At 35.6% G+C, this 24,694-nt stretch overlaps 1 protein-coding gene across 2 annotated transcripts in view; it reads right to left on the bottom strand.

Moving 5' to 3' along the window:
- LOC143223719 (protein MAK16 homolog) overlaps positions 1–5,703 on the bottom strand; it is a 33,861-nt gene extending 28,158 nt beyond the window's left edge. For both annotated transcript variants that reach the window (XM_076452049.1, XM_076452048.1), the window contains exons 1-2: positions 5,560–5,703; positions 3,310–3,356 (exon numbers count right to left, since the gene is read on the bottom strand). In XM_076452049.1, the coding sequence (XP_076308164.1) occupies positions 3,310–3,356; positions 5,560–5,574 (62 nt within the window). In that variant the 5' untranslated portion in view covers positions 5,575–5,703. The remainder of the gene's footprint in view (positions 1–3,309; positions 3,357–5,559) is intronic.
- Between the last annotated feature and the right edge of the window lie 18,991 nt (positions 5,704–24,694).

Genomic DNA, 24,694 nt, shown 5'->3' on the forward strand with positions numbered 1-24,694 from the left:
TGGAATGCTGTGATAAAGATCAAAGTTTTGAAGCATACATTAAAAACAGTTGTAAATGGCAAAGGTATGGAGGGGGTTCGTGGGATTCCATGTACAAACTCTGGACTGGAGAAGTATGGAAGGTCCCTGAGCAGAGCCGAAGCTCTTGATGGTGAACAGTGTCCACTATTTTCAAGGCCAAGGTCCTGGCAGAGCCATAGGTCAGAGACCCATAGTCCAGTTTTGAATGAATAAGAATTCCACCAAGGATGAGGATACTGTGGAAATCATGTCAAGGTTTTAGGAATACACTAAACAGCTGCCTGGACAATACTGTGAGTTACCACTGCCACACAGTCATCTCTCAATGGCTTGCACACGATAGCAGGATCAAGTTCTGAGAGCAGTGAAAGAAGGCCAGTTAGTCTGGTCCAATTTCCATCGAGGCACGTGGATCAGATGGCATCTACCACAGCCAGTCTCTCTCAAAATGATAGTAATATGATCACTGCCCTGTGGATTACTATCAACCCTCCGAGTAGTAAGTGAAAAGTGAAGGGGAGCAGATCTATAGAAATAAAAGACTGACTAAGTGCATGAAAATAAGTACAAGAACAAGTACTGAATAGAGACAGTTTATGGTCCAAGAGCATATGCTCTTTAGCACAACTACTCCCATCAATACCAGCACCACCCCAGAGGGGATTATGTCCATTAAAATCTCCCAATAGTAAAAAGGGGGATGGTAACTGCTCAATGAGGGCATCAAGGTCTGACTGATTATAGATCTCTTCAGAAGTAAGGTATAAAGAACAAATAGTGAAGAAATGACCCAAGGAAACATGAATGATTACAACCTCCAAAGATGTATCAAGTGATAAAGGCAGGGTGGGCACATGCTGATCAACCAGCAATGCTTCCCCACCATGTACTTGCCCATCACACCTGTCATTTCCGTACAAGGAAAACTGCTGAAAGGTGACTGTATCAGCAGGTTTCAGAAATGTTTTCTGTAAGGAGAGGTGCATGGGATGGTAAGAATCAATCAAATACTTAATGTCATCTATATCTGATCGAAAACCTTGACATTTCCACTGGATCCAAGAGGATATTTTTATTTATCTGGAAGAGAATGCGGTGAGAATACCTTCTGTTTATAACCCTTTTTTTTTTTTCTTTATTAGATGAAGATCTATCGAACTCCATGAATCCTGCCCTGGGTCAAGTAGGCAGATCTCTGTCTGTACACAAAGATTCCAATGATTAAAGGCATAAACAAATGGTCAATTTACTTTTCAAGGCTGCAGAAGAGGATGGACACGAGGAAACACTTGAACCAGAAGGAATTGGAACTGGGCAGTCACTGAAAAGAGTGGTAGAAACAACAGAGATAGAAGTAGAAATAGATGTGTCAACGTTTCCAATTCTTAAGATGTTTTGCAAATGACTCCATTGGAGGCACAGAAAGATCTGTCTGCACTCCCACTGTGGCAGTGGAATGAAGTGTAGCAGCATATGTCTGAGATGGGGTTGGAGACAATAATTTCTGAGCCTCTGGGTAGGTAATATTATTAACAGTTTTTAAACGTTGCACCCCTTTCTCTTCTATCCATTTAGGGTAAGAAATAGAGTAACAGAGGTGTGAACCACTACAGTTAACACAGTGTGGTTCCAGGTTGCACTTGTAAGCATTGTGAGCTTTACCACCACAAGCACATAAAAAAATCACAGCATGATGTTTTTGACTGACAAAACTGCTGACACTAGAAACATAGGAAAGGGTTAGGAATGTAAGGCTGTAGCTTGCAGTTCAGATAACCTGCTTTGACTGTAACACGAGGATGTGGTGATGTAAACGTTAATATCAGAACATTAGTAGGGTCCATAATTCCATCTTTACAAGTGAAGATTCAGCACACTGCAGTAATGCTTTGGCTGGAGAAACCAGAGAGGATCTCTGATTCAGGAATGTTTTTTTCCCTCTCAACTATAATTCCTCTGGAAGAATTCAAAGTTGCATGTGGAGTAACTTCAATGGGTATATCCCCAATGGCCTTTGATTTCAAGAGGAGTTTGGTTTGTTGTGGTGAAGATATTTCCACCAAAATGTCTCCAGAGTACAACTTCTTTTCCGACTTAGGGAGCCAATAAGTCCCTCTAATCCCTTTTAAATGAAAAATGAAAACATATGCCCCAAGGATTTCTCAGATAAGAAATAAACAGAAGTCGAGGTGCAGAATCTAGCTGTAATACTGACCATACAATAGTCTTCCCTGTGTTGTCGTTTTCCAATGATCTGTTAGGTTTTTCTCAATTTTTTCATTTTTATTTTGTCAGAAAGAGAGGTATCCATAATAAGCTATATTTCAGTAATCACTGACCCCACCCACCATGAAGCCCTACAAGGAGACATACTACAGTGCCAAATAAGGACACTGCAGCAACACCAGGGTTTCATGAGCACAAAACTCAAACACCAGTATCAGATACAATGTCACAGTACCCACCGAGAACATACGACACTGATACTTGGTTGATCCTAGCCTATATGAACCAGCCAAATGACCCTAGTGGGGAAACCCCAAGGCCAAAGTGGTGTGTTAGGGTTGGAACCTTCAACCACCAGGATCCTCTCCTCCCCTTCAGGAGTCATCACGCATGGCAAACACATAGGTTGAGGTTTAGATCCCAGAAGGGGTAAACTGAAACAACAGAAACTTCTCTGGATTATGACTGGAGAATAACCATTCAGTTGAATTATTTATTAAATTATTTAGAGTAAGGCAAAATTTATTATAGAGGTGAAATTCAATAATATATTACAAAGACAGCTGAAATCAACTTAAATAATTTATTTCTGAAAAACATGTCAAAAATTAAACTTTTTAAAATAAAATAGTTGTATTGTCACTTTTACCCTACCCTGAATACTCTTACAATTTGTTTAAGAATTTCATTATTTGCAGTATATGAATGTGAATCTACTTTGAATATTCCATCTTTAAACTGAACGTACTTTAGCCAGGAAACTATATTAACATTAGTTGAGTGGGCACAGATCTTGGTGTAGGATAATATACTATGACTAACATTAAACATTGTACTAGATTTTATAGATTAATTGTGCAAGTTGTGAATACAGGAGGTCTTGTAAGAAGTTTAAAACACATCAGATTTAATAAACAGTAAAATGTGGAAGTGAAAAAATTATTTAGAAATGCATTATAAAACATAATATAAAAATATCAATTTACATAGCTTTGTAATGTTACCTATACTGTAATAGAAATAAAATGCAAAGAGAAATTGAAAAGTAAATAAATCACTTACTTGACTTTAAAAGAACAAAATGTATTGTTTATTATGCTCCAAATTACCTACATGAGGAAGAAAAGAACAAAGTAAGCATTTGATCAGATTTTTAAAAATTTTCACAATTGTCTTTTCTCAAGTTGTCACAAAATAAATTTGAATATAAAGGAGTGAGAGAACCATACAACCTCTGCTTGGCCAATCAGTAAAGATGTATACAAACATGTGCATGATAAACAGTATCAACAGTACAACAGCTTATAAGTAAACATAAGAAGAAATGTAATAACAGTGACACCACACTATATCTACAATACATAATGCCAGTGAGGCCTTTCACTCAGTATTAGTGCTCACTGAACTGGCCAGAATATGACAGAAATAATAGTGATTAAGATGCCAATTACATCATCAATTACCTGAAAAAACTCTTTCAGTGTGAACTAGATTAAGTTAGTTAATGGTGATGTTAACTCATAGCAAGTCAGAAATACATTTATGATCTATAGTAATATCAAATTGTTTGTTTTATTACTATTATTCATTTATTTTACTTTAATTAGAATATTCATCATTCAAAAGGACTGGTAAACCAATAAGCTACTCTTTTTTGATCTTGAAGCAGACCCTTTATAACAGAAAGATTGTTACAAGAATTCTATTCAGTGTAACAAGAATCATGTCACTAAAGACATACTTGGTGTTAGTTATATCCTACCTCATGTGGAGTCTGTCCTTGAAATAAATAGAGCACATGGTGCTGTCAGTTTTGGTGGTGTTTATTTCTTTTTAATAAATTCTACATCGGGTTTCTATAAACCTGTGAACCACAACTGGCAAAACTGTTGGGTTTTGTTGTGCCAACTTTTGACAGTTGCAAGTCTTAAAACAACTAATCAATCAGAATTAATCCATACATGCACCAATAAGTATGCTACATTTTATAAGCATCCATTATTTTTAATTAAAGTGTCTTCAGTACTCTGACATTGCTTATTTTAATTTGCCACTTTTAACACCACAAAAAGGGAATTATCATGTCCACATAGTTGTAGTTTGCAGAACATTCCTTTCTCGACAGCAAATAAATTATTTTACAGTAACTTGGTTCTATAATCTACAAAAATGCTTTTAGACATTATAATCAAATCTAATCATACTACATGGTGGCCCGTAAGTCCCTACCCATCCATATATCTTATGTATCCAGTGTATCTGTGTGCGGTCCCTCATTCTCGCTGCATAATATTATGTGACACCATGTTTTGGGAGACATTTTCAAGTGTAAATGGGCTTAAATCGGCCATATTTTTCTGACAAAAAAGAAAATAAGTATAATACATGCGTAATTGAACATAACATAACATATGGATGGGTAGGGACTTACGGACTACCCTGTACATTCTTTATTTCAAAAATTTGGGCAAAAATGTAGCTATGCTACCTTCACTGTGTTTTGTGAACAGGAAAATTAGCTATGTTTCAGATAGTTAGAACACACATTATAAGTAATGATTTTAGGGTTTTATATTTTATTCGAAATTATTTTTGCCACAACCAAAATGCAAGGTGTTACTGTTCTGTAAATTAATAATTAAAGTTTAGAGCAGTAGATTAATAATTAAGGTACAATGCAGTAAAACATAATGATTTAACAAAAAATTTAAAATCTTCCTTATTTTCCTGGCAACGTTACCACAAACACAGGTTACACACACACATATATACACTTATACCTTTAGTAAAACAACTGAAGTTGATCTTCCCTACGATTCTTTTTTTTAAAGATAAGAACAAATTAATTTCAAAATACAGTTTTTACTATGCTGTGCTTTAAAGATAGGCAACTATACTGGAGGTATTCACGCAAGTAAATGATATATACTTTTTGATTTTTGTTCGAAATATTTGAGATTATTTTCAAATGATAAGAAAAGATTGTGTTCACACATTTATAAATCTGAAAAGTTGGTACCTAACTGTTAGTTTATTCTTAAGCAATGATAAAGTATACTAACTGATATATGATGCTTAAAGTAATACTCAGTATAATAAACCTAGTACCAGTATCGATGTCAGTTTTATTAACAACATACTGTATTACTTATATAAAGTAATATTAGGCTTAAGACATACTGACAACGTAATACCTCGTTATAAAACGAGATAAGTACATAAGTGACATTTCCCTCAGGTAATACGACTTTAAGTAAATTTTACACGTTCTCAACTTACTCATTATTCTATAAAACAAAGTACAATTCTTACGTCGTCTTGCTGCATAACTGTTGACTCCAAACATAAATTTCCACTTCTAAAACAAGTCTTAACACAACGACATTTCGTAAATCATACGATAAGCATGGTCCTCTTACTTTCTACACATAAGCGCCCTCTCATCAGAAACGTATGGCGGTAAACTTCATTTTAGTGTTGTGATTTATATGTGTGCTAGAGAGAACTCATCATTGCCATAACTTGAGATAAAGAAAGTTCATGAAAGTTAGAAATAGAGAAAGTCAATGTAATATGTAAAAACACGGTTGATACAGGGATGTGTTTATTATGGTTACAGCAGACTTCTCTTTGAAGAAATATGACTCTTTAGGAGCTCTCTCATCCGAGATATGCTCTTTTAATTCTTTAAATTGTGGTTCTCGGTGTCATAAAAGTATTACCTTTATGCCCTTCAAATCAACTATTGACCCTTATTTCCCTCAATAAAAAATCCTAGAAACACCATATTATAAGTAACCAGTAATGATTGAGTTAATTCTTGATGACGAGAAACCTCTTGTCTCTTAGACGTGCCCGCCAACTGTCGATTGCAAACTCTCTCTTTGTTAACCTCAAGATGGCCTAGAAAGGTCGAAACGTTGTTCTCTGCTTATCAATAAAAATGTTAATTCTCATACCAGCCGTTCTGAGATACAAATGATTGAGTTAGTTCAGTGCATGTAAGTTAGGTGGCTAAACAGTGCGTTAGTGAGTACTGATTGACTGAATTAGTTCTTTGATTCAGAAAAAAAAAATTATTTAGTTGATTGATTAGTCAATAAGTAACGAGTTAATCAATCATTAAGTGATTTAGGTCAGTGTTACTAGTGAGAGTTATCACTTCTATTCAGCAATGATGGATTTAGCTATTCTAGATGCAACCTCAAGTTTGGGCACCTGTCGCTAGAATTACTCTTCTACATAATCGTCATCGTGAACGACATGAATAAGCAGCTAATATCGTATTAGATATATATAATAATATAAACTCAAACAAATAAAGAAAAATACATATTCGATATCAAAACTCTTCTAAATTTTTAATTCAATAATTTCCTCGTAATTCATATTTCTAATCCCTCGTTTTCTATGTTCAAAAATTAAAGAGAAGATAAACAATCCGAGTATATTCTGTAACATAAATCGTTTTTACGTTTTTTATACCACAGAAAAGAAGTTTCGCCTACACCATTGCTGATAGAAACAGCTAGAAAAATTCTCAACACATTTTCTACGTTTGGAAATGTCGAATTCAATTCATTCGATAGTAAATTACACATGTTACTCAGGCAACAATCATGCTCTTCTCGACAAAAATTTTAAAAATGTACTTTTTCTTCTATAATTGGCTCAGTATTTATATCACTCATACATAAATTAGATACATTTTCAGACATTCATATTTTTCTTTGTTATCTATTGTTAAAATGTTTAATAATATCACTGTAACCTTCAATTCTTCTGTCAGTTTCAATCAGTTGATCACAAAGCACAAATAAAACACTAAAAAATCGGTCTCTTCCTGTTAACAATATTAGTATTTTCATCACAGAATATCGCCCCTTTTTGTTGGAATTTTTTTTCGTCTACTTTTTTCTTCTTAAAATATTTTGTCACCAGTGATAGATTTGTTTGTTTTTGGAATTTCGCACAAAGCTACTCGAGGGCTATCTACGCTAGCCGTCCCTAATTTAGCAGTGTAAGACTAGAGGGAAGGCAGCTAGTCAACTCTTGGGTTACTCTTGTACCAACGAATAGTGGGATTGACCGTAACATTATACACCCCCACTGGGAGGGCGAGTATGTTTAGCGCGACGCGGGCACGAACCCGCGACCCTCGGATTACGAGTCGCACGCCTTACGCGCTTAGCCATGCCAGGCCATACCAGTGATAGACAAATTACTTCCTTCATTTTCGACTGATTCAAAATCATTTCTTAATTCAAAGATAAATTATTTCAGTGGTTTTAATAGTGCTTCTTCATTTAAAGTATTCAACTTTACATCTTGCAATAATGGATTTACCACATTTAGTCACTGTAATATTTTAGATCAACATGAAATCATTACTTTCGTTTCATAAAATATAATCGTTAAACGTTTTAAGTAAAGATATAGCTTCCATTCCAGTGTTAACTTTCTTGTAGGTGTTTCACTAATTTTCAAGAGTTTCCTTGATATTGCATAAATTGTTTTAAGAGTGTAAATAACGTTTTTTTTTATACAAAACATCTGGCTGATCTAGTATAGTTTTTCTAATGTTGCATTATACACTATGCAATTTGTAACAATGTTACATTTTCGTGTAAAAGTATAGAAAAATACAATAGGTTTAACACAAATTTAAGAAATATCAAAGTTGCCACAGAACATGGTTCTGTTGCATAATTAGTGAATATATTAAACGAATGACTAGCACTAGGTTTAAATAAGGCCTTCTTTTTTAATTCTTGCTTGAAGTCCTGAGTATTTTCCAGTCATATTTAAAGCATTACCGTAGGTTTGTCTTCTACAGCTTTTGATACCTAAATTTAATATTTGCATAGTGTTTAGCATAACGTCCTCTAAAGTTTCGGCAGTGATAGATTATATAAGAATAAATCAAAAGCATCTTTAATTTACTTGCCTGTCTTTTCAGGTGTACCTTATTATAAACGTATATTGATCGATGTGACTTACTTTCAGCGTTGAATCAATAAATATGAGAAATAAAAATTGTATTTTTAACTTGTTTTGTGAATTTAAGCAGAAGACGATTTGCTATTAATTTTATGATTGTTTGTTTGTTTGTTTGTTTGGAAATTTCGCACAAAGCTACTCGAGGGCTATCTGTGCTAGCCGTCCCTAATTTAGCAGTGTAAGACTAGAGGGAAGGCAGCTAGTCATCACCATCCACCGCCAACTCTTGGGCTACTCTTTACCAACGAATAGTGGGAATTTTATGAACTCATTAGAAGTTTCATATGACAAATAATTTGTAATTCCTTATCACGATTATTACGGCGTTCCAAATGATTTTTAAAAAATAATAATCAAATTATCTACGGCGTTCAAAACAGTTGAAATAATTATCTTACCTGTTTCAATTTAAATTATTGTCGTGGCCTCTAAATTCTAATCTTAATTTAGACATCAATTTTACAGTAACTACCACGTGTTTTAAATTTCACATTAATATCTTTGTTCACTATCCATTTGTTTCTCATGTTAGATTTATACAGTCGAAGTTAGTCAAAAGCCTTGAGCATTTTCATACAGCAGATACGTGGTGTTTAGATATTTTATGCTTAGTTAGTTTGCTTTGTACGTGTTTTAGTCACAAAAACCTGTAACCAATTTACTCTCAAAGCTTACTTTATTATTTTGGAATAATTTGCAAACGTAACAACACATACATTTGTTTGTAGTATTATCGACAAACCATTCCACGGATTTTAGATATTGCACAAATAGTCCATTGTGTATTTTTATACTAAAATAACAATAACTTATTTCTCTTTCAAGAGAGCTCGTACTGAACAGATGTGAAAATATTAATAAAGATCTCTATTTTGTTGCTGTTTGTTGTCAAGCACAAGGCTACACAAAGAGCTATCTGTGATCTGTCCATCATGGGTATCGAAATTCGGTTTCCAGTCGCAAAAGTCCGCAGACAAACCACTGCGCCACTTAAGGAGTCTCTCTTTCACTGCCTAACTTTCTCTAATTTTTTCCACACACAACAAAACGTTTCACTTGTTCAGCTGTTATTTGTATTTGTAATAAAGGCTGTAATATATGAAGTATTAACTTATCTCTTTCCTTATGTCAAAATTAAGGTCAAGAAAAATAGCCATATATTCGGCAACAGTATTCAATATTCAACAAATATTTGGTTTTGTGTATTCTATCCATTTACTCTGCAGGAAATTATTGTATCTGTGGATACCACAGAGTTATAGGAAGAAGATATTTTGATGTCACACACTGTAAAGTGTTTACTGCTTTGTTGAACATCTTGATTCGGCCCGGCATGGCTAGGTGGTTAAGGCACTTGACTCGAAGATCCGTCACACCAAACACGCTTGCTCTTTCAGCCGTTGGGACGTTATAATGTGACGACCAATCCCACTATTCGTTGGTAAAAGAGTAGCTCAAGAATTAGCAGTGGGTGGTGATGACTAGCTGCCTTCCCTCTAGTCTTACACTGCAAAATTAGGGACGGCTAGCGCAGATAGCCCTCATTGCGCGAAATTAAAAACCAAACCAAACACCTTGATTCAAATGTAACTGGTAGAAATAGTACCATTTAGCTGTCCTTCACTATTTATATTATGGAAAGTCTGGTGAGATTCTTGCTTCAGAGCTTTAAGTATTACTAGTTGCAGTTTAGTCTGAGAACTATAGCTTAATGATTAGTAACTGATATGGTATACCTTTCTGTACTTGTAACTGATCATACAAGGCCCACAAGTTACATGAATCCATGTTATGTTTCTAGATATTTGTTTGATGGGCTTTGCCTTGCTACACAGTAAAGAACACCTATAAGTTAATTGTAACAATCACTTCCTAGCAGAGTCCCGTACTTTATGGCTTGACTTGCTATGGCATAAATGACTATATTCCCAATTTCACATGACATCTAAGATTGGAACATTCCATGAGCAGACAAGATCTCTCTGTGTGGTGAGACTGTCTATCCACGTTCCTATGTTGTGAGTCTGAGCAATAGATCATGAAAATGTCATATTACTGCAGTTTTGTAATTTAATGTGTTGTTGCGTGTTCCATATTTTAAAGTTTATTAATCTATTTAATGAAGCATGGACTACTTGAACAATAAGTCTCATAACATAAAAATAGTGGCAAGCAGTTGCTTCTTCGTACTACTGCGTTTGCAGTCAGGAGCAGCGAGGACATTATTAGTGTACATAATTACATGTCGTACTCTTATCCTACAGCGGCAATAACACAAATCCAGTCCATTAGAAACTCATGATTTTCTCATGAAGATGATGGAAACCCCAGTAGAGTACGTTTTAAGGACTGTAATGTTTCTAATCGTTGCTATTTTATTAAAGTTTGTAAAAACCCATCTTTACATTCATTGTGACAAAGAAATTCCACCTTTTGTAAACATGAACACTCATGTAGATAATTTCAGTTTCATGTCTGGGTTCTTTAATCACTGAAATATCAGTTTTAGGTTTGCAACATAAAATTTAAACACGTGACTGAGCACCAAAGCACCGAGGAGTAAAGTTGGCATGTCTCCCATTGCAACACATTCCGCATAAGCTCCATTAGCCTCCTGAAAGATACAAACATGCTACACAAGTCTGATGGCATGATGCAAAACTCATACAAGCCATTTCTTATGTAGTCTTAAGGTTGATTTTATCATCTATCTCAACTTGCTAGTATCTGGATGTCAGATCTAAATTACTGAACAAATGGGAACCTTCCAATATATCAGACATTTATCAAATATAGTTACTATGTTCATCTATCTAAAATCAATATGGAATATTAGTTTACTTTCATTCTTCCTAACAGTTATTACTGCGTATGGCTAAGCACTCTCAATAGGTTGTTTGAGCCTGTTCTTAAGCATCTGATGTACTTCAGTGTTAGGTACCTCCTTGACGCTCCAGAGAAGTTAAAATGGTAGTTGGTTGATCAAATGGCATTGATGCACTAGACTCGATTTGCAGTAAGACACGGAAAACCATGAAAATACTGTTGTTCTCACTGATACAGCCCACTGTTCCTACGCTTGATTTGACCAGCATTTGATAACATTCAGTTTACAGGTTAAACATCCAATAATTAAGGTGATGGTTTTGCCTGGAGGGTCTGATATACTGAAAGATCTTCAAAGGACTCGATCTTTCTCTGTTTTTCCCTCACAGGTATGTAACAAGTTCCACCCAGTAACGAGAAAGTTAAGCTGATCATCAAACCTTTCAAAGAAAGCTGCCTACCTTACTATTCAAGGTCTTAGTTGAGCTATAATAGTTTCAGAGTTGAAGAGGCAGAATTTATTGCTTGCTGTTTATCGTCCCACATCCGTTGAGCCATTAACTGAAACTAATAGTTTTACCTACCTTACTGCTCAGCAAAGTGTGAACAGCTCACTTGAGAGTGACCAAATATGGCTCCTGAGACTAAAACATACAATTTTTCTCTCTTATATAACAATGTAGGGATAGAGGTATCGTTCACATAAGCTGTAGCATGAAAACTATGGAAAGACTGGAAGAAATTCATGTGGTCTCTTGTAGTGCTAAGATGTGTGACTGGTAGAAATCCATGTGGTCTCTTGTAGTGCTAAGATGTGTGACTGGAAATCCATGAAGATGTGTGACTGGAAAAAGTCCATGTGGTCTCTTGTAGTGCTGAGATGTGTGACTGGAAGAAATCCATGAGGTCTTTTGTAGTGCTAAGATGTGTGACTGGAAAAAGTCCATGTGGTCTCTTGTAGTGCTGAGATGTGTGACTGGAAGAAATCCATGTGGCCTCTTGTAGTGCTAAGATGTGTGACTGGAAGAAATCCATGCGGTCTTTTGTAGTGCTAAGATGTGTGACTGGAAAAAGTCCATGTGGTCTCTTGTAGTGCTGAGATGTGTGACTGGAAGAAATCCATGTGGTCTCTTGTAGTGCTAAGATGTGTGACTGGAAGAAATCCATGTGGTCTCTTGTAGTGCTAAGATGTGTGACTGGAAGAAATCCATGTGGTCTCTTGTAGTGCTAAGATGTGTGACTGGAAGAAATCCATGTGGTCTCTTGTAGTGCTAAGATGTGTGACTGGAAGAAATCCATGTGGTCTCTTGTAGTGCTAAGATGTGTGACTGGAAGAAATCCATGTGGTCTCTTGTAGTGCTAAGATGTGTGACTGGAAGAAATCCATGTGGTCTCTTGTAGTGCTGAGATGTGTGACTGGAAGAAATCCATGTGGTCTCTTGTAGTGCTAAGATGTGTGACTGGAAGAAATCCATGTGGTCTCTTGTAGTGCTAAGATGTGTGACTGGAAGAAATCCATGTGGTCTCTTGTAGTGCTAAGATGTGTGACTGGAAAAAGTCCATGTGGTCTCTTGTAGTGCTAAGATGTGTGACTGGAAGAAATCCATGTGGCCTCTTGTAGTGCTAAGATGTGTGACTGGTAGAAATCCATGTGGTCTCTTGTAGTGCTAAGATGTGTGACTGGAAGAAATCCATGTGGTCTCTTGTAGTGCTAAGATGTGTGACTGGAAAAAGTCCATGTGGTCTCTTGTAGTGCTAAGATGTGTGACTGGAAGAAATCCATGTGGTCTCTTGTAGTGGTAAGATGTGTGACTGGAAGAAATCCATGTGGTCTCTTGTAGTGCTAGATGTGTGACTGGAAGAAATCCATGTGGTCTCTTGTAGTGCTAAGATGTGTGACTGGAAGAAATCCATGTGGTCTCTTGTAGTGCTAAGATGTGTGACTGGAAGAAATCCATGTGGTCTCTTGTAGTGCTAAGATGTGTGACTGGAAGAAATCCATGTGGTCTTTTGTAGTGCTAAGATGTGTGACTGGAAAAAGTCCATGTGGTCTCTTGTAGTGCTGAGATGTGTGACTGGAAGAAATCCATGTGGTCTCTTGTAGTGCTAAGATGTGTGACTGGAAGAAATCCATGTGGTCTCTTGTAGTGCTAAGATGTGTGACTGGAAGAAATCCATGTGGTCTCTTGTAGTGCTAAGATGTGTGACTGGAAAAAGTCCATGTGGTCTCTTGTAGTGCTAAGATGTGTGACTGGAAGAAATCCATGTGGCCTCTTGTAGTGCTAAGATGTGTGACTGGTAGAAATCCATGTGGTCTCTTGTAGTGCTAAGATGTGTGACTGGAAGAAATCCATGTGGTCTCTTGTAGTGCTAAGATGTGTGACTGGAAAAAGTCCATGTGGTCTCTTGTAGTGCTAAGATGTGTGACTGGAAGAAATCCATGTGGTCTCTTGTAGTGCTAAGATGTGTGACTGGAAGAAATCCATGTGGTCTCTTGTAGTGCTAAGATGTGTGACTGGAAGAAATCCATGTGGTCTCTTGTAGTGCTAAGATGTGTGACTGGAAGAAATCCATGTGGTCTTTTGTAGTGCTGAGATGTGTGACTGGATGATTGTCTTTACTTAAGCTCAGTATGGTGGAGATACCAAGGTATAACAATTTATTTGAAGGATAACCACAGCAATTTGCATTGCATCTTGCGTTCTCTCCTTCAACTAGTTTGAAGTTATTACTTTGTAGGTTCTTACTATGGAAACTACCTCAGCAAGAATGAGGATATCGCTCACATCATGAAGTATTTGAACAAACTTAGCAGAACTAAGGCTTTACATAAACTGAGTCTTTACGATCTGCTAAAGTCATCAACAGACATATGATTTTTACCTTCTCATTTTATTGTGGAATTTTCAATTTCTTTCATTTATTCCAAATTTAAATAGCTTTCTCATAACAGTTAAACTGGCCTTGTTCTAGCTGCTTTATTCTTTCATGCTATATAAATAACACCTGTTCTGTCCATTGGAGGCTTACATGTAATACTTCCTGTTGTGAAAAAATATTAATAGCCAGTTTATTCCAGTGAAATACCATATGATATCTCAATGCTATTGCCCTATGTTGATATGAATCATAATGGCCTTAGCTAGCTCTAGTTGCCATAGGGAAATCTGACATTTCCCATTAAGTAAGAGACATTAGATTTAAATATACTAGAACAGATTCTCAAATAGTAAACATTCTTCTTTCTGGTCCAGAGTGATTTCATTAGTGTGAACACATCTTTAAATAATAAAGCCAGCCTAATAAATCTACAAACCCAAACCTTGTATCCAGAAGCAAGTACACACGTAATGATTTTTCTCTTTGATTTAATAAAGTGTTTTCATTGCATATTACGCACTAAGTACAGTCTTTTTATTGTTAAAAGTCAGTTAGTTTTAAACAAAGTTAATATCACTTCATAATTTATCCTGCTAATCCTTTCATTATGAAGTAGACATACATAACACTAGGAAGGTAAAAGGTTGTTCTCTCCTTATCAGTAAAAGTTTTAATACCCATACCAGCCGTTCTAAGATACATTTTTATTTCAAGTGGGTTTCTCGTCATCAAGAAAGACATACATAATGCTCTCATTAGGTGAAAACAATTTAACCCGAAAATACTATAGTTTCGTCACAGAGATGGTACAGATTATCTGTATAGATATCCACACTCGCAGTGGTGTTTCTTTTTCAAACCCTGAACCTACTTTAACGAAATATATGTATGTGTAACTGACTGAGACAACAATTATGTTATGTTATACTGCAACATGCACACTCAGGGACTTCAAATCTCGAATGAGTAAACAAACTATGGACATAAATTCAATATACAGTTAGTTTAAGAGTTAGGTAGATGTAATAGATAGGCAGAGATAATCAACCCATTGTTTCAAGGGTATTTCAGACAGTTTAGGTGTGAGAGAGTTTTGGCTCTTCCTGCCTGTTTCTGGAGTAAAAGAACGTTTTGGTTTCTACATTGAAGCCTACTTCAGACTGATGTCAAAATTGTTAACAGCATGCCATTGTTTTTGTGCCGGCTAATATTGTTCTTTGATATATTTCCTTCCAGTGTTCATTTGTTTGTTTATACATGAGCACAAACTTACACAGTAGGCAATCTATGTTGTACCCATCATTAGTTTCAAAACCCAAGTATGCAAACTCATTTTAAGAGAAAAGTACATATGAAGGAACTCACAAGTGGTTCAACGATAACACTGAAGGCTTATAACGCTAATAATTGGGTTTTGAAACTTGACTGAAACCATAGTTTTGCCATCAGCAACTTCTGGTTGTTATCATTTAATGTCAGGTATTTCTTTAATTTTCATGGTTTTTCTAATTCTGAGTCTTGTCAGTAGTTTGATGCTGGTACCAGTTTGTTTAAAGGTCTACTTTGTAATTATGTTCTGGCAATGTTGATTTTTCCAGAAATAAACCAATAAGGCTTCCACTGAATAGCACTGAAATAGGTAATATTTAGGAAGTATTGTGTATGTCAACAATTTCATACATTTGGTTTATTAAAAAGGTATTAATTACGTGCAGAACATTTGCAACAAAATTGGAAAAATATACCTAAATATAGATGAATAAATATGTATATCCTTTTCTAGATATAAGAGACGAAATATTATAATATTAATAATATCACAATAATGAAGACAAAGATAATAATCGCAAATAATTGTTGAGATAGCAAAAAATGTATTTAGTGACTGAACTGAATTGATAACTGGGCTGACATGAAGAAGTGAGACCGAGTAGAATTTTAAACAAAATAAGATCAGTCCTTTTTGCAAACAAGTCAAACTGTCAAACAGCACTTTTATATGACAGAAAAATATGTTTGAAATTTCAGTTTGTTCTGGAGATACTGTGTAGGTAATCTAGTAAAAGTTGGAAGATATTCTGTTCCTGTGTCAAAAGAACTAATTTCTGAGTACTTGAATGAACAGAGTCTACCCTCTCAGTGCACATAAATTACTCATATAAGAAATTTCGTTGGTGAAAGTCAGGGGATATAGACTTCTGGTATATCTAATTTTAAATATAACAATTTCATAACCATGATAGCATGCCTCAGTAGCTTCATACTTTGGGCATGCCACTAGTCCTTGAATGAGACACTTTACCTCACTTGTTCCAGTCTACCCAGCTTTATAATGTGTGTCATGTGTTAGCTGTGCGATAACCTGCAAAGAATTGACATCTTATCCAGAGGAAATGGGTTATCATTCTCGTCTTATTTTTTGCTACTTGAAACTGTAGTCTAAAAGCACCAGACATATCTGCCTAGAAAAGGCACAGCAAGGATTTAACTTTAGGTTTTTAAATTTTATAACAGACAACATATATAAGTTCAAAACTGGTATACAACAACATAACCTGTGAGAAAGCGCATTAAATAGTTTCATTACTGTACAGCTTTATATAAGTGATACCTATAAAGGACGTAAACATGAAACGTGATTTTCTGCTTTCTTAAACACCATCCTCTTCGCCTTTGTTCAACCTAATTCGGTTAGTCGGTTCACAAAACACAACATCAAACTTCCTGAGCTAAGTTCATAATTGTATCGATTTCAAACTGTCAGCACAAGCATCAGCTAAAGCCTTCGGATGCTCCAGATTTGCTCTCAGATGTGACACATTAGCTACAAACTAGATACTTAACTTGTTTGTATCACTTCTACTTCTGTTACTAAACCAAAGTAGCTGAAAAGCCAAATGTCTCATGTGCTATTACAGATTAGCATTAATACAACACTTGCACTCAGATAGATTACTCTTTGAACTAGTGCAACCTCACTTCCAGAGAGTAAACAGGGTTTTGTTCATTAGCTTTACTTTTACAACAGATAGAAGCAAAGCACTAGACTGCATCCATAATATATTACAAAACACCAGTTTTATATATGGTAATACCATTACTTGGCTGGCACTGTGTGGTTTTATTGTAGAGTTGAAGTTATACTGTTGCACAAAGAAAACAAACTAAGAATTTTTATAGCAAATATATTCATAAGATGATCGTGCTTTTAGTGCTTTCAGGAGTTCATTCCTTACTACTTTGCAATATATCTATGTCCATTAGTCCTAGTAATCCATTTTTCCCATTGTGAACCTTAGTGTTTATTTGTTTTGGGTTGTGTTGAATTTTGTACAAAGCTGCTCAAGGACTACTTGCACTAGCCATCCCTAATTAGCAGTGACAGACTACAATGAAAGCAGCTAGCCAGTACCACCCACTGTCAACTCTTGGGCTACTATTTTACCAACGAATACTTGGATTGACCACCACATTATAAATGACTATAAGGGAGAACATGTTCAGTAATGGGGTTTCGAAGTTGCGACTCGCACATTACGAGTCAAACGCCCTAATCACCAGGCCATGGCAGGTATCCAGAATGTTTGTGGCACCTGATATAAATGGTGATTGATGCTGTTGCTTTGGAAGCAATCACAAGCACGGAAGGTTGATTCAGAGATTCATGTACCACTGCTGTTGGCTTCTTCCTTTGCTACAACAAGTAGTTCCACGAGACGACTTTAAGCTATTTTATCAGAGATAACGTCTTAATCCCAATGAGTACCTAATTTTATGTGCAGGAGATATGCTTGAAAAGATTCTTCCTATGCAATCTCTTTAAATAACTCATATAAATGAACAAGGTCTTGATAGAATCTCTTCTTCGAGCTATGAATTTAGGCTTTTTTTGTTATTTGATTTACCACTATGAGGAACCTATTATGCAAATTATTTATAACTCTTTATTCAAATAATCAAGCAGATAGGTATCTGAACACATCACAAACCTTTGCTCCACCTGTCTCCAAACACAGCAACAACTTTATTTAATTGCTTGAATAAATGGTCCAAAATCCTCTTTCACCATCCACTTGAGCATCGACAAGTTTATCTGTTTCACTTCACTGCCGTACTTTTATTATTGTGCAAAAATATCCCAACAACTGATACTGGAATATTGTGATAAAAACGAGACATTTTTCATTAGACAAAGCGTGATATGTGCATCTTACAGCTCCTTTGGCCGTGGGTGACACAGACTAAAACCTTGTGAACGTTTTACCTAGGAATGAGCACCTTGAAGTGTCATAGAAATTATCCCAGTAAGTTTTGGGACGTCCAGGGCACTTCATGCTACCACATACAAATCTTATCACCTCATGCACCAACATGTAGGAATTAACCATTAAAGGTCATGAAATAGCAAGCTAAAAATTCTCTAGCTATCCATTAATTTCTTCTAAGTAGCGGAGATGAAGAGAGAACACAAACATAGCTCTTACCACAGATGGCAAAAGCTCTAAGTCTAAGATTTGGTCAGGTGGTTAAGGCTTCCGACTCGTAATCTGAGGGCCGCGGGCTCGAATCCCAGTCACACCAAATACGCTCTCCTTTTCAGCCGTGGGGGCGTTATAGTGTGACGGTCAATGTTACTATTCGTTGATAAAAGAGTGGCCTGAGAACTGACGGTGGGTGGTGGTGACTAGCTGCCTTCTCTCTAGTCTCATACTGCTAAATTAGGGACGGCTAGCGCGACATTCATAAACAAAAAACAAAGACATCTAAGTCTGAGAAAGTAAAGTACTTCTTGCCCTTACAACAATATGTTATTGAGTCCTAAGTCTGAGAAAGTAAAGTACTTCTTGTCCTTACAACAATATGTTATTGAGTCCTAAGTCTGAGAAAGTAAAGTACTTCTTGAGTCCTTACAACAATATGTTATTGAGTCCTAAGTCTGAGAAAGTAAAGTACTTCTTGCCCTTACAACAATATGTTATTGAGTCCTAAGTCTGAGAAAGTAAAGTACTTCTTGCCCTTACAACAATATGTTATTGAGTCCTAAGTCTGAGAAAGTAAAGTACTTCTTGCCCTTACAACAATATGTTATTGAGTCCTAAGTCTGAGAAAGTAAAGTACTTATTGCCCTTACAACAATATGTTATTGAGTCCTAAGTCTGAGAAAGTAAAGTACTTCTTGCCCTTACAACAATATATTATTGAGTCCTTAATTCAATTATAACTTACTCCTCTCCATGTAAGTTCTACGTGATCTTTGAAACTATCCTTGAATATTGATCAAAGTTTCAAAATTGCATTACCAGAGAAACAAACGGAAAAGGTATATTAAAAACAAACTGTACGATAAACCAATCCACTGATCACGGAAGCAAAATGTAATTTAATATCTAGTCTTTAGTATCGACTTAAACTAACCTTCTACAGAAGATACTTCATTATCTGCCATATGTAAGTTCCAGATGTGTTAGAGAAAATAATGTTTCAGAAGCGGACAATAAAGAAAATAAATAACATAAGTACACAAATGAACAAAATTAATTCCATATAACAGTATATGTCTTGCAGTTAACTAGCCAGTTCCTTGCTCAATTGAGGGAAGGAATTTTGTAAGACGTCCACATACAAAAGGAAATACAATGCTTTCAAATCGGACCAGGGTTCTAATCTGGTTTCTACAATCCTTAGATTACTTATATTATTTACTTTTTCAACTAATCTATATTCAAGGAACCGAGTGTCCAACTTCTAAAAGTATCTTCACCACCCATTGAGACTGGCCTAGCTTACTCCAGATAGTAGATGTAAAACATGGTTTGATACCTATGACACGCTACTCTCAATCTTTTGGTCGCGGATTCGAATTCCGCCACTTTACGCCCTTTAAGATGTGGGATTGCTAATCGCACTATTCGTCGGTAAAGATTAGACCAAAAATTGCTGGCCGGTGGTGTTGACTAATTTCCTTCTTCTGACCTATCACTCAAAAATAGAGACATTTATTGCAGTTAGCTCTCTCGCGGCTCTGGGCAGAACTCAGTAATCAAACAAACAGACACAGGTTGAAAACGGTACTAGTTTCTATAGGATATTCATTCTACTATGTAAGCTTTACCTGAACAAGATGAGGATGTGTTTATGATCTTAGTACAAGCAGTCTAGCAGGAAGAAAGTAAATATGTTCAGAAGTTTCATGAAATATTGAAAACATACCTAAATAAAGATATGTTTCATATTTCATTCATGAAAGGGTATATACCAATGATATCGCTATCTTCTCAATATTATATCAATAAACCAGCAAGCTTCATTTCTCAAACCTTGTGTCCGATTCATAAAGAACGTAGTGTAAATCTTAAATAGCAAGTAACTCATCGAATACTGTAATATTTCCCTAACTTTCCTCAAGGTATAAAGTAATATATTTTATTGAATTATTAATAATTGTACGTCACTACTTTCTGTCAACTTTACTTGTTTACTAATATACAGTTTAACGTTTTTTGGCTAATAGTTTCGTCAATGATATTGATTAAGATAGCGTTTTTGTTTGTTTATTTTGGAAAGGTCCAAGCATTTTCAAATGGCACATTCATCAAAACACCAAATCAACAAGTTATTAACAAAAAAAAATGCAACATGTAAGAAGTAATAATTGTTAAAACTACATTACAGAAGTTGGTGAGATAAAACAATGTCCTCGTATTAGCATTGAAATTCTTAGGTTGCTTAAACCTCTGAGCTGGTCATGGGCTGTAAAGCTGTGTTTTTCAACCGTTTCATATTCTAATTTTATTTACCAAAAGCCACTTTTGGTATCTAGCACATAAAAATACTGTGCTCTACTAAGGTTACTTGTTAACTCTTCAGAGGTTGGCAGTTGGTAATGTTTTATCTGCTTCTTTAAGTTTTTCAGATTAAGACACTCTGTCTGCCATTACCTTTTTCAACAGTTACGATACTATTTACTCAATAATTTGGCTGATCTACCTTTTGAATGACATCGTTTCTCTCCATTGTATCTAACTCAGCCTTTATTCATTAATAAAAACCAACTGAAATCATTCTTGGTGGGTGTGATCTCCTAAGTGTATGAAGTGAGCTCAAAGTGATTCTCTTTCTTGAGACATCCTATCTCATTCATCACATCTAAACAGCTTTGGATTATATCATCAGCTTCTTGTTCGCCCTTAGCAGTGGTATCTATGGACTCTATGAACTTCATCAGACCAAATTCTAAGCTTGATTTCAAACCATGAAGATTTTCTGCCTTGTTGTTTCCAGTTATATAGTCCAGTTCACTATTAGTATTTTAACACTATTGGTACACGTTACCCTGTATAGCTCGTCAGCTTGATTCCAATCTTGTACAAAGTTATAAGACTACTAAAGCTGTGATATAATGTTATCCACAAAATGTTCTTTTTGTTCAGACGTGTCTAATTTTAATGGTAACATTTTGTCTCGGATCTTCATATATACTTTCCATTCTTTCTGTTGCCCTTGTTGAACATCAATGATATGCACTTCTGCCTTGCTACTGCTACAGGTGCACTTACCATCTTTACATTACATTCTTGAAAAATGTTTTTTCTTACCACAATTCAAATAGGTTTTATTGAATGCCGAATACTGCCTTGGTTCATTGTTGTACCCACAAAATTAGCTGTTGCTTCCTTGGAACTAGATTTGACTGTTTTCCGTGCTGCACTGTGTTTACTGTTATTGTTAGGCCTCGACCTGTGCTATTGTTTGTTTGTATTTGAATTATGTTTCCATTTCCATGTTCCTGTACTAGATAACATTCTGTTAACGTTTTGTCTTGTTGACCCAGGCTAACTAACTGTTTCTTTGACGGCTCCAATGCACGTGCAATATCAACGTTTTTGGAGTCAATTCTGATTCACACAGCAGTCTCTCCCGTAATATGTTGCTTGTGAAACTGCACACATTTCAATCCCTTATTAATATCAGGCTTTTACAGAGCTCTTTGAACTCGCACGATACTGCTATATATTTTGATTCCTTCACATATGCATTGATTGTTTCTCTTTCTTGTTGGGATCTAGCGCAAAATACATGCTTTTCAATCGTAATGCTCTTTCTTGTTAGGCAATATACTTCAAATTTCCAGTTAATATCGTTTAGACTAAGCCTGTCTTCATTGTCACCAAATAGAAACTTGTTTTTTATTTTCATAACTTCTTCATCGATCACTCGGAAGAACACTAAGGCCTGGATGGTTTGATCTTTCTTGTCGACAAGAAATAAATCAAAACGTTATACAAACTTATTCCAGTTGTTGGATAGGTTACGTTTCAAATTGCTCAATATCTTCAGATGGTCGTAGATTTCTTCTAACACCATGTTATTCAGATGTTTCAGAGTCAGCTATATTGTATTAATTCTGTCTATTCGACTTAAGAGGGGGCTACATAACAATAAATCATGACACGCCCGTAGACAACATCTTGATTAAAATATCCAAACTATAACTCACAACAATATTGTTATAAAGAGTTATGTTTTTTCGCATGTTCTTTCGGATTATTAGGTAAAAAACGAAATGCAAACTCTAGTACACTTAATAATAACAAAAACATTTTAGTCCTTCAACTAAGGTAAGTAGCCCAAGACTAAACACAATACTATAAATGTGACCTTACCAGTGGCACATACAATGAAATTATAACCTCTTTAGACTTGTATTCAATATTTCTGTAGACACAGCCTAAAATTCTATTTGCCCTACCGCTAGCAATTACACACTACTTGGATAGCTTTAGAGACTGATCAGCTATTACACCAAAATCCTTTTATTTCCTAACATTGTTAAGGTTATTCCCATTCAAAGTAGATTTATAATTCAAATTGTAATAACCTTCATGCAACCTATTGCATTTATTATCATTAGAACCTGTCAGTCATTTATTTGCCCAACTCAATAAATGATCTAAATCCTTTTGTAAAGCAACAACATTCTCTTCATAGCCAGCAACACCCAAACCCTTGATATTATCATCAAATTTAAGTAATTTATTGACCATTCCTTTGTCTGTCACTAATGTAAATAAAAAAGAGTGATGGCCCTAGGACTGAAGTCCGACGCACACCACTTAAAACATCAATCCAGCTTGACTGAACCCTATTTATAACGATCCTATGTTTTCTTCCATCAGGCTACTCTTCTATCCAATTAGTTAACTTATCTGCCATACCTATAGAGATAAGTTTCTTTACAAGCCTTCTGTGTGGCACTTTGCCAAATGTTTTGTTTTTTTTAAATCCAGATAAACTAAATCTACACCCTAACCCTCATCTACGTATACCATAACATTTTCAAAGCATGCCAAAATATTTGTAAGACAATTTGTTTTGGAATTTCACACAAAGCTACTCGAGGGCTATCTGTGCAAGCCGTCCCTAATTTAGCAGTGTAAGACTAGATGGAAGGCAGCTAGTCATCACCACCCACCGCCAACTCTTGGGCTACTCTTTTACCAACGAATAGTGGGATTGACCGTAACATTATACACCCCCACGGCTGGGAGGGCGAGCATGTTTAGCGCGACGCGGGCGCGAACCCGCGACCCTCGGATTACGAGTCGCACGCCTTACGCGCTTGGCCATGCCAGGCCTATTTTGTAAGACAAGAATTTCTCTTAGGGAAACCATATTGAATATCCGATAAAATTGTAAACTTTGTTAAATGACTTTCAAAGTATCTTTTATCAAAACTTTTCCTACAACTGATGCAAGACTAATAGGCCTATAATTACCGAGACAACTTCTGTTACTTCCCTTGAAGATAAGAGTGACATTAGATAATTTCAAATTTCTTAGTACTCGTCCACTATTCAATTACTTAAAAACGTTGTGACAAGTGGCTCACATATTCAGTCTTTGACCTCCTTTAAAACCTTCGGAAAATATTATCTAGCCTAGGGCCTTATCGTTTTTTAATGTTCCCAATTTTACTTTAACAAGCTCAGAATTTATACAGTTGTCTTACTCAGCTTTGTTTTCATCTATCAGTTGTTCAAGATGTCTTGTCTTTGAATTTCACGCAAAGCTGCAAGAGTTCTAGCTGTTCAAGATGAGTAAATGGGTAGGACCTGCTAAGAAGGAGGTTTGACGATGTGTTATGAAGTATGGAGCTGTTTCTCTTTGAAACTTCACTAATATCACTACAAAGAAAAATTCTGCACACAGATGTGAACGATACATCAAGAATAATAATAAAAGAAAGTGTTTGCTATGTGAGTTTGGAACTGGAGAGAGAGATAAAGTCAGAGAACCATTTTAGTTTTATCTGTCATCAGCTGATTGAGAGCCCCTTAAAAACATAAAGAAATAGAAAAATAAAAGTTAAAAGATGAAAACCTCCTTATTTTCAACTTAAAACAAGGCTATAAGTTGAAAATACTAAAATACTTACAACAAAATTCTAAACTGACCAGAGTCTCTGAAATTGAACAATGCTTAAAATCTTACTTTATATGGAAGAAATTGGCGTTTATATACGAGATATAACAACAAAAACGAAGCCAAAATACTCAACTAAAAAACACCTATCAAATACCTGTGAAACAATCAGTTCACCTAAGAGTTACACAAGTTGTTTACTACAGCGACAATCTGCATTAAAACTAAATTTGAAGAAAATATAAATTTCGAATAATGTATATTTTAAATAAGGGCAAAAATATATAGCATAATTTGAAAATTAAGCCACGCGGTTTTC

Source organism: Tachypleus tridentatus, chromosome 8 (genome assembly GCF_004210375.1).
Source record: "Tachypleus tridentatus isolate NWPU-2018 chromosome 8, ASM421037v1, whole genome shotgun sequence".
NCBI lineage: Eukaryota > Metazoa > Arthropoda > Merostomata > Xiphosura > Limulidae > Tachypleus > Tachypleus tridentatus.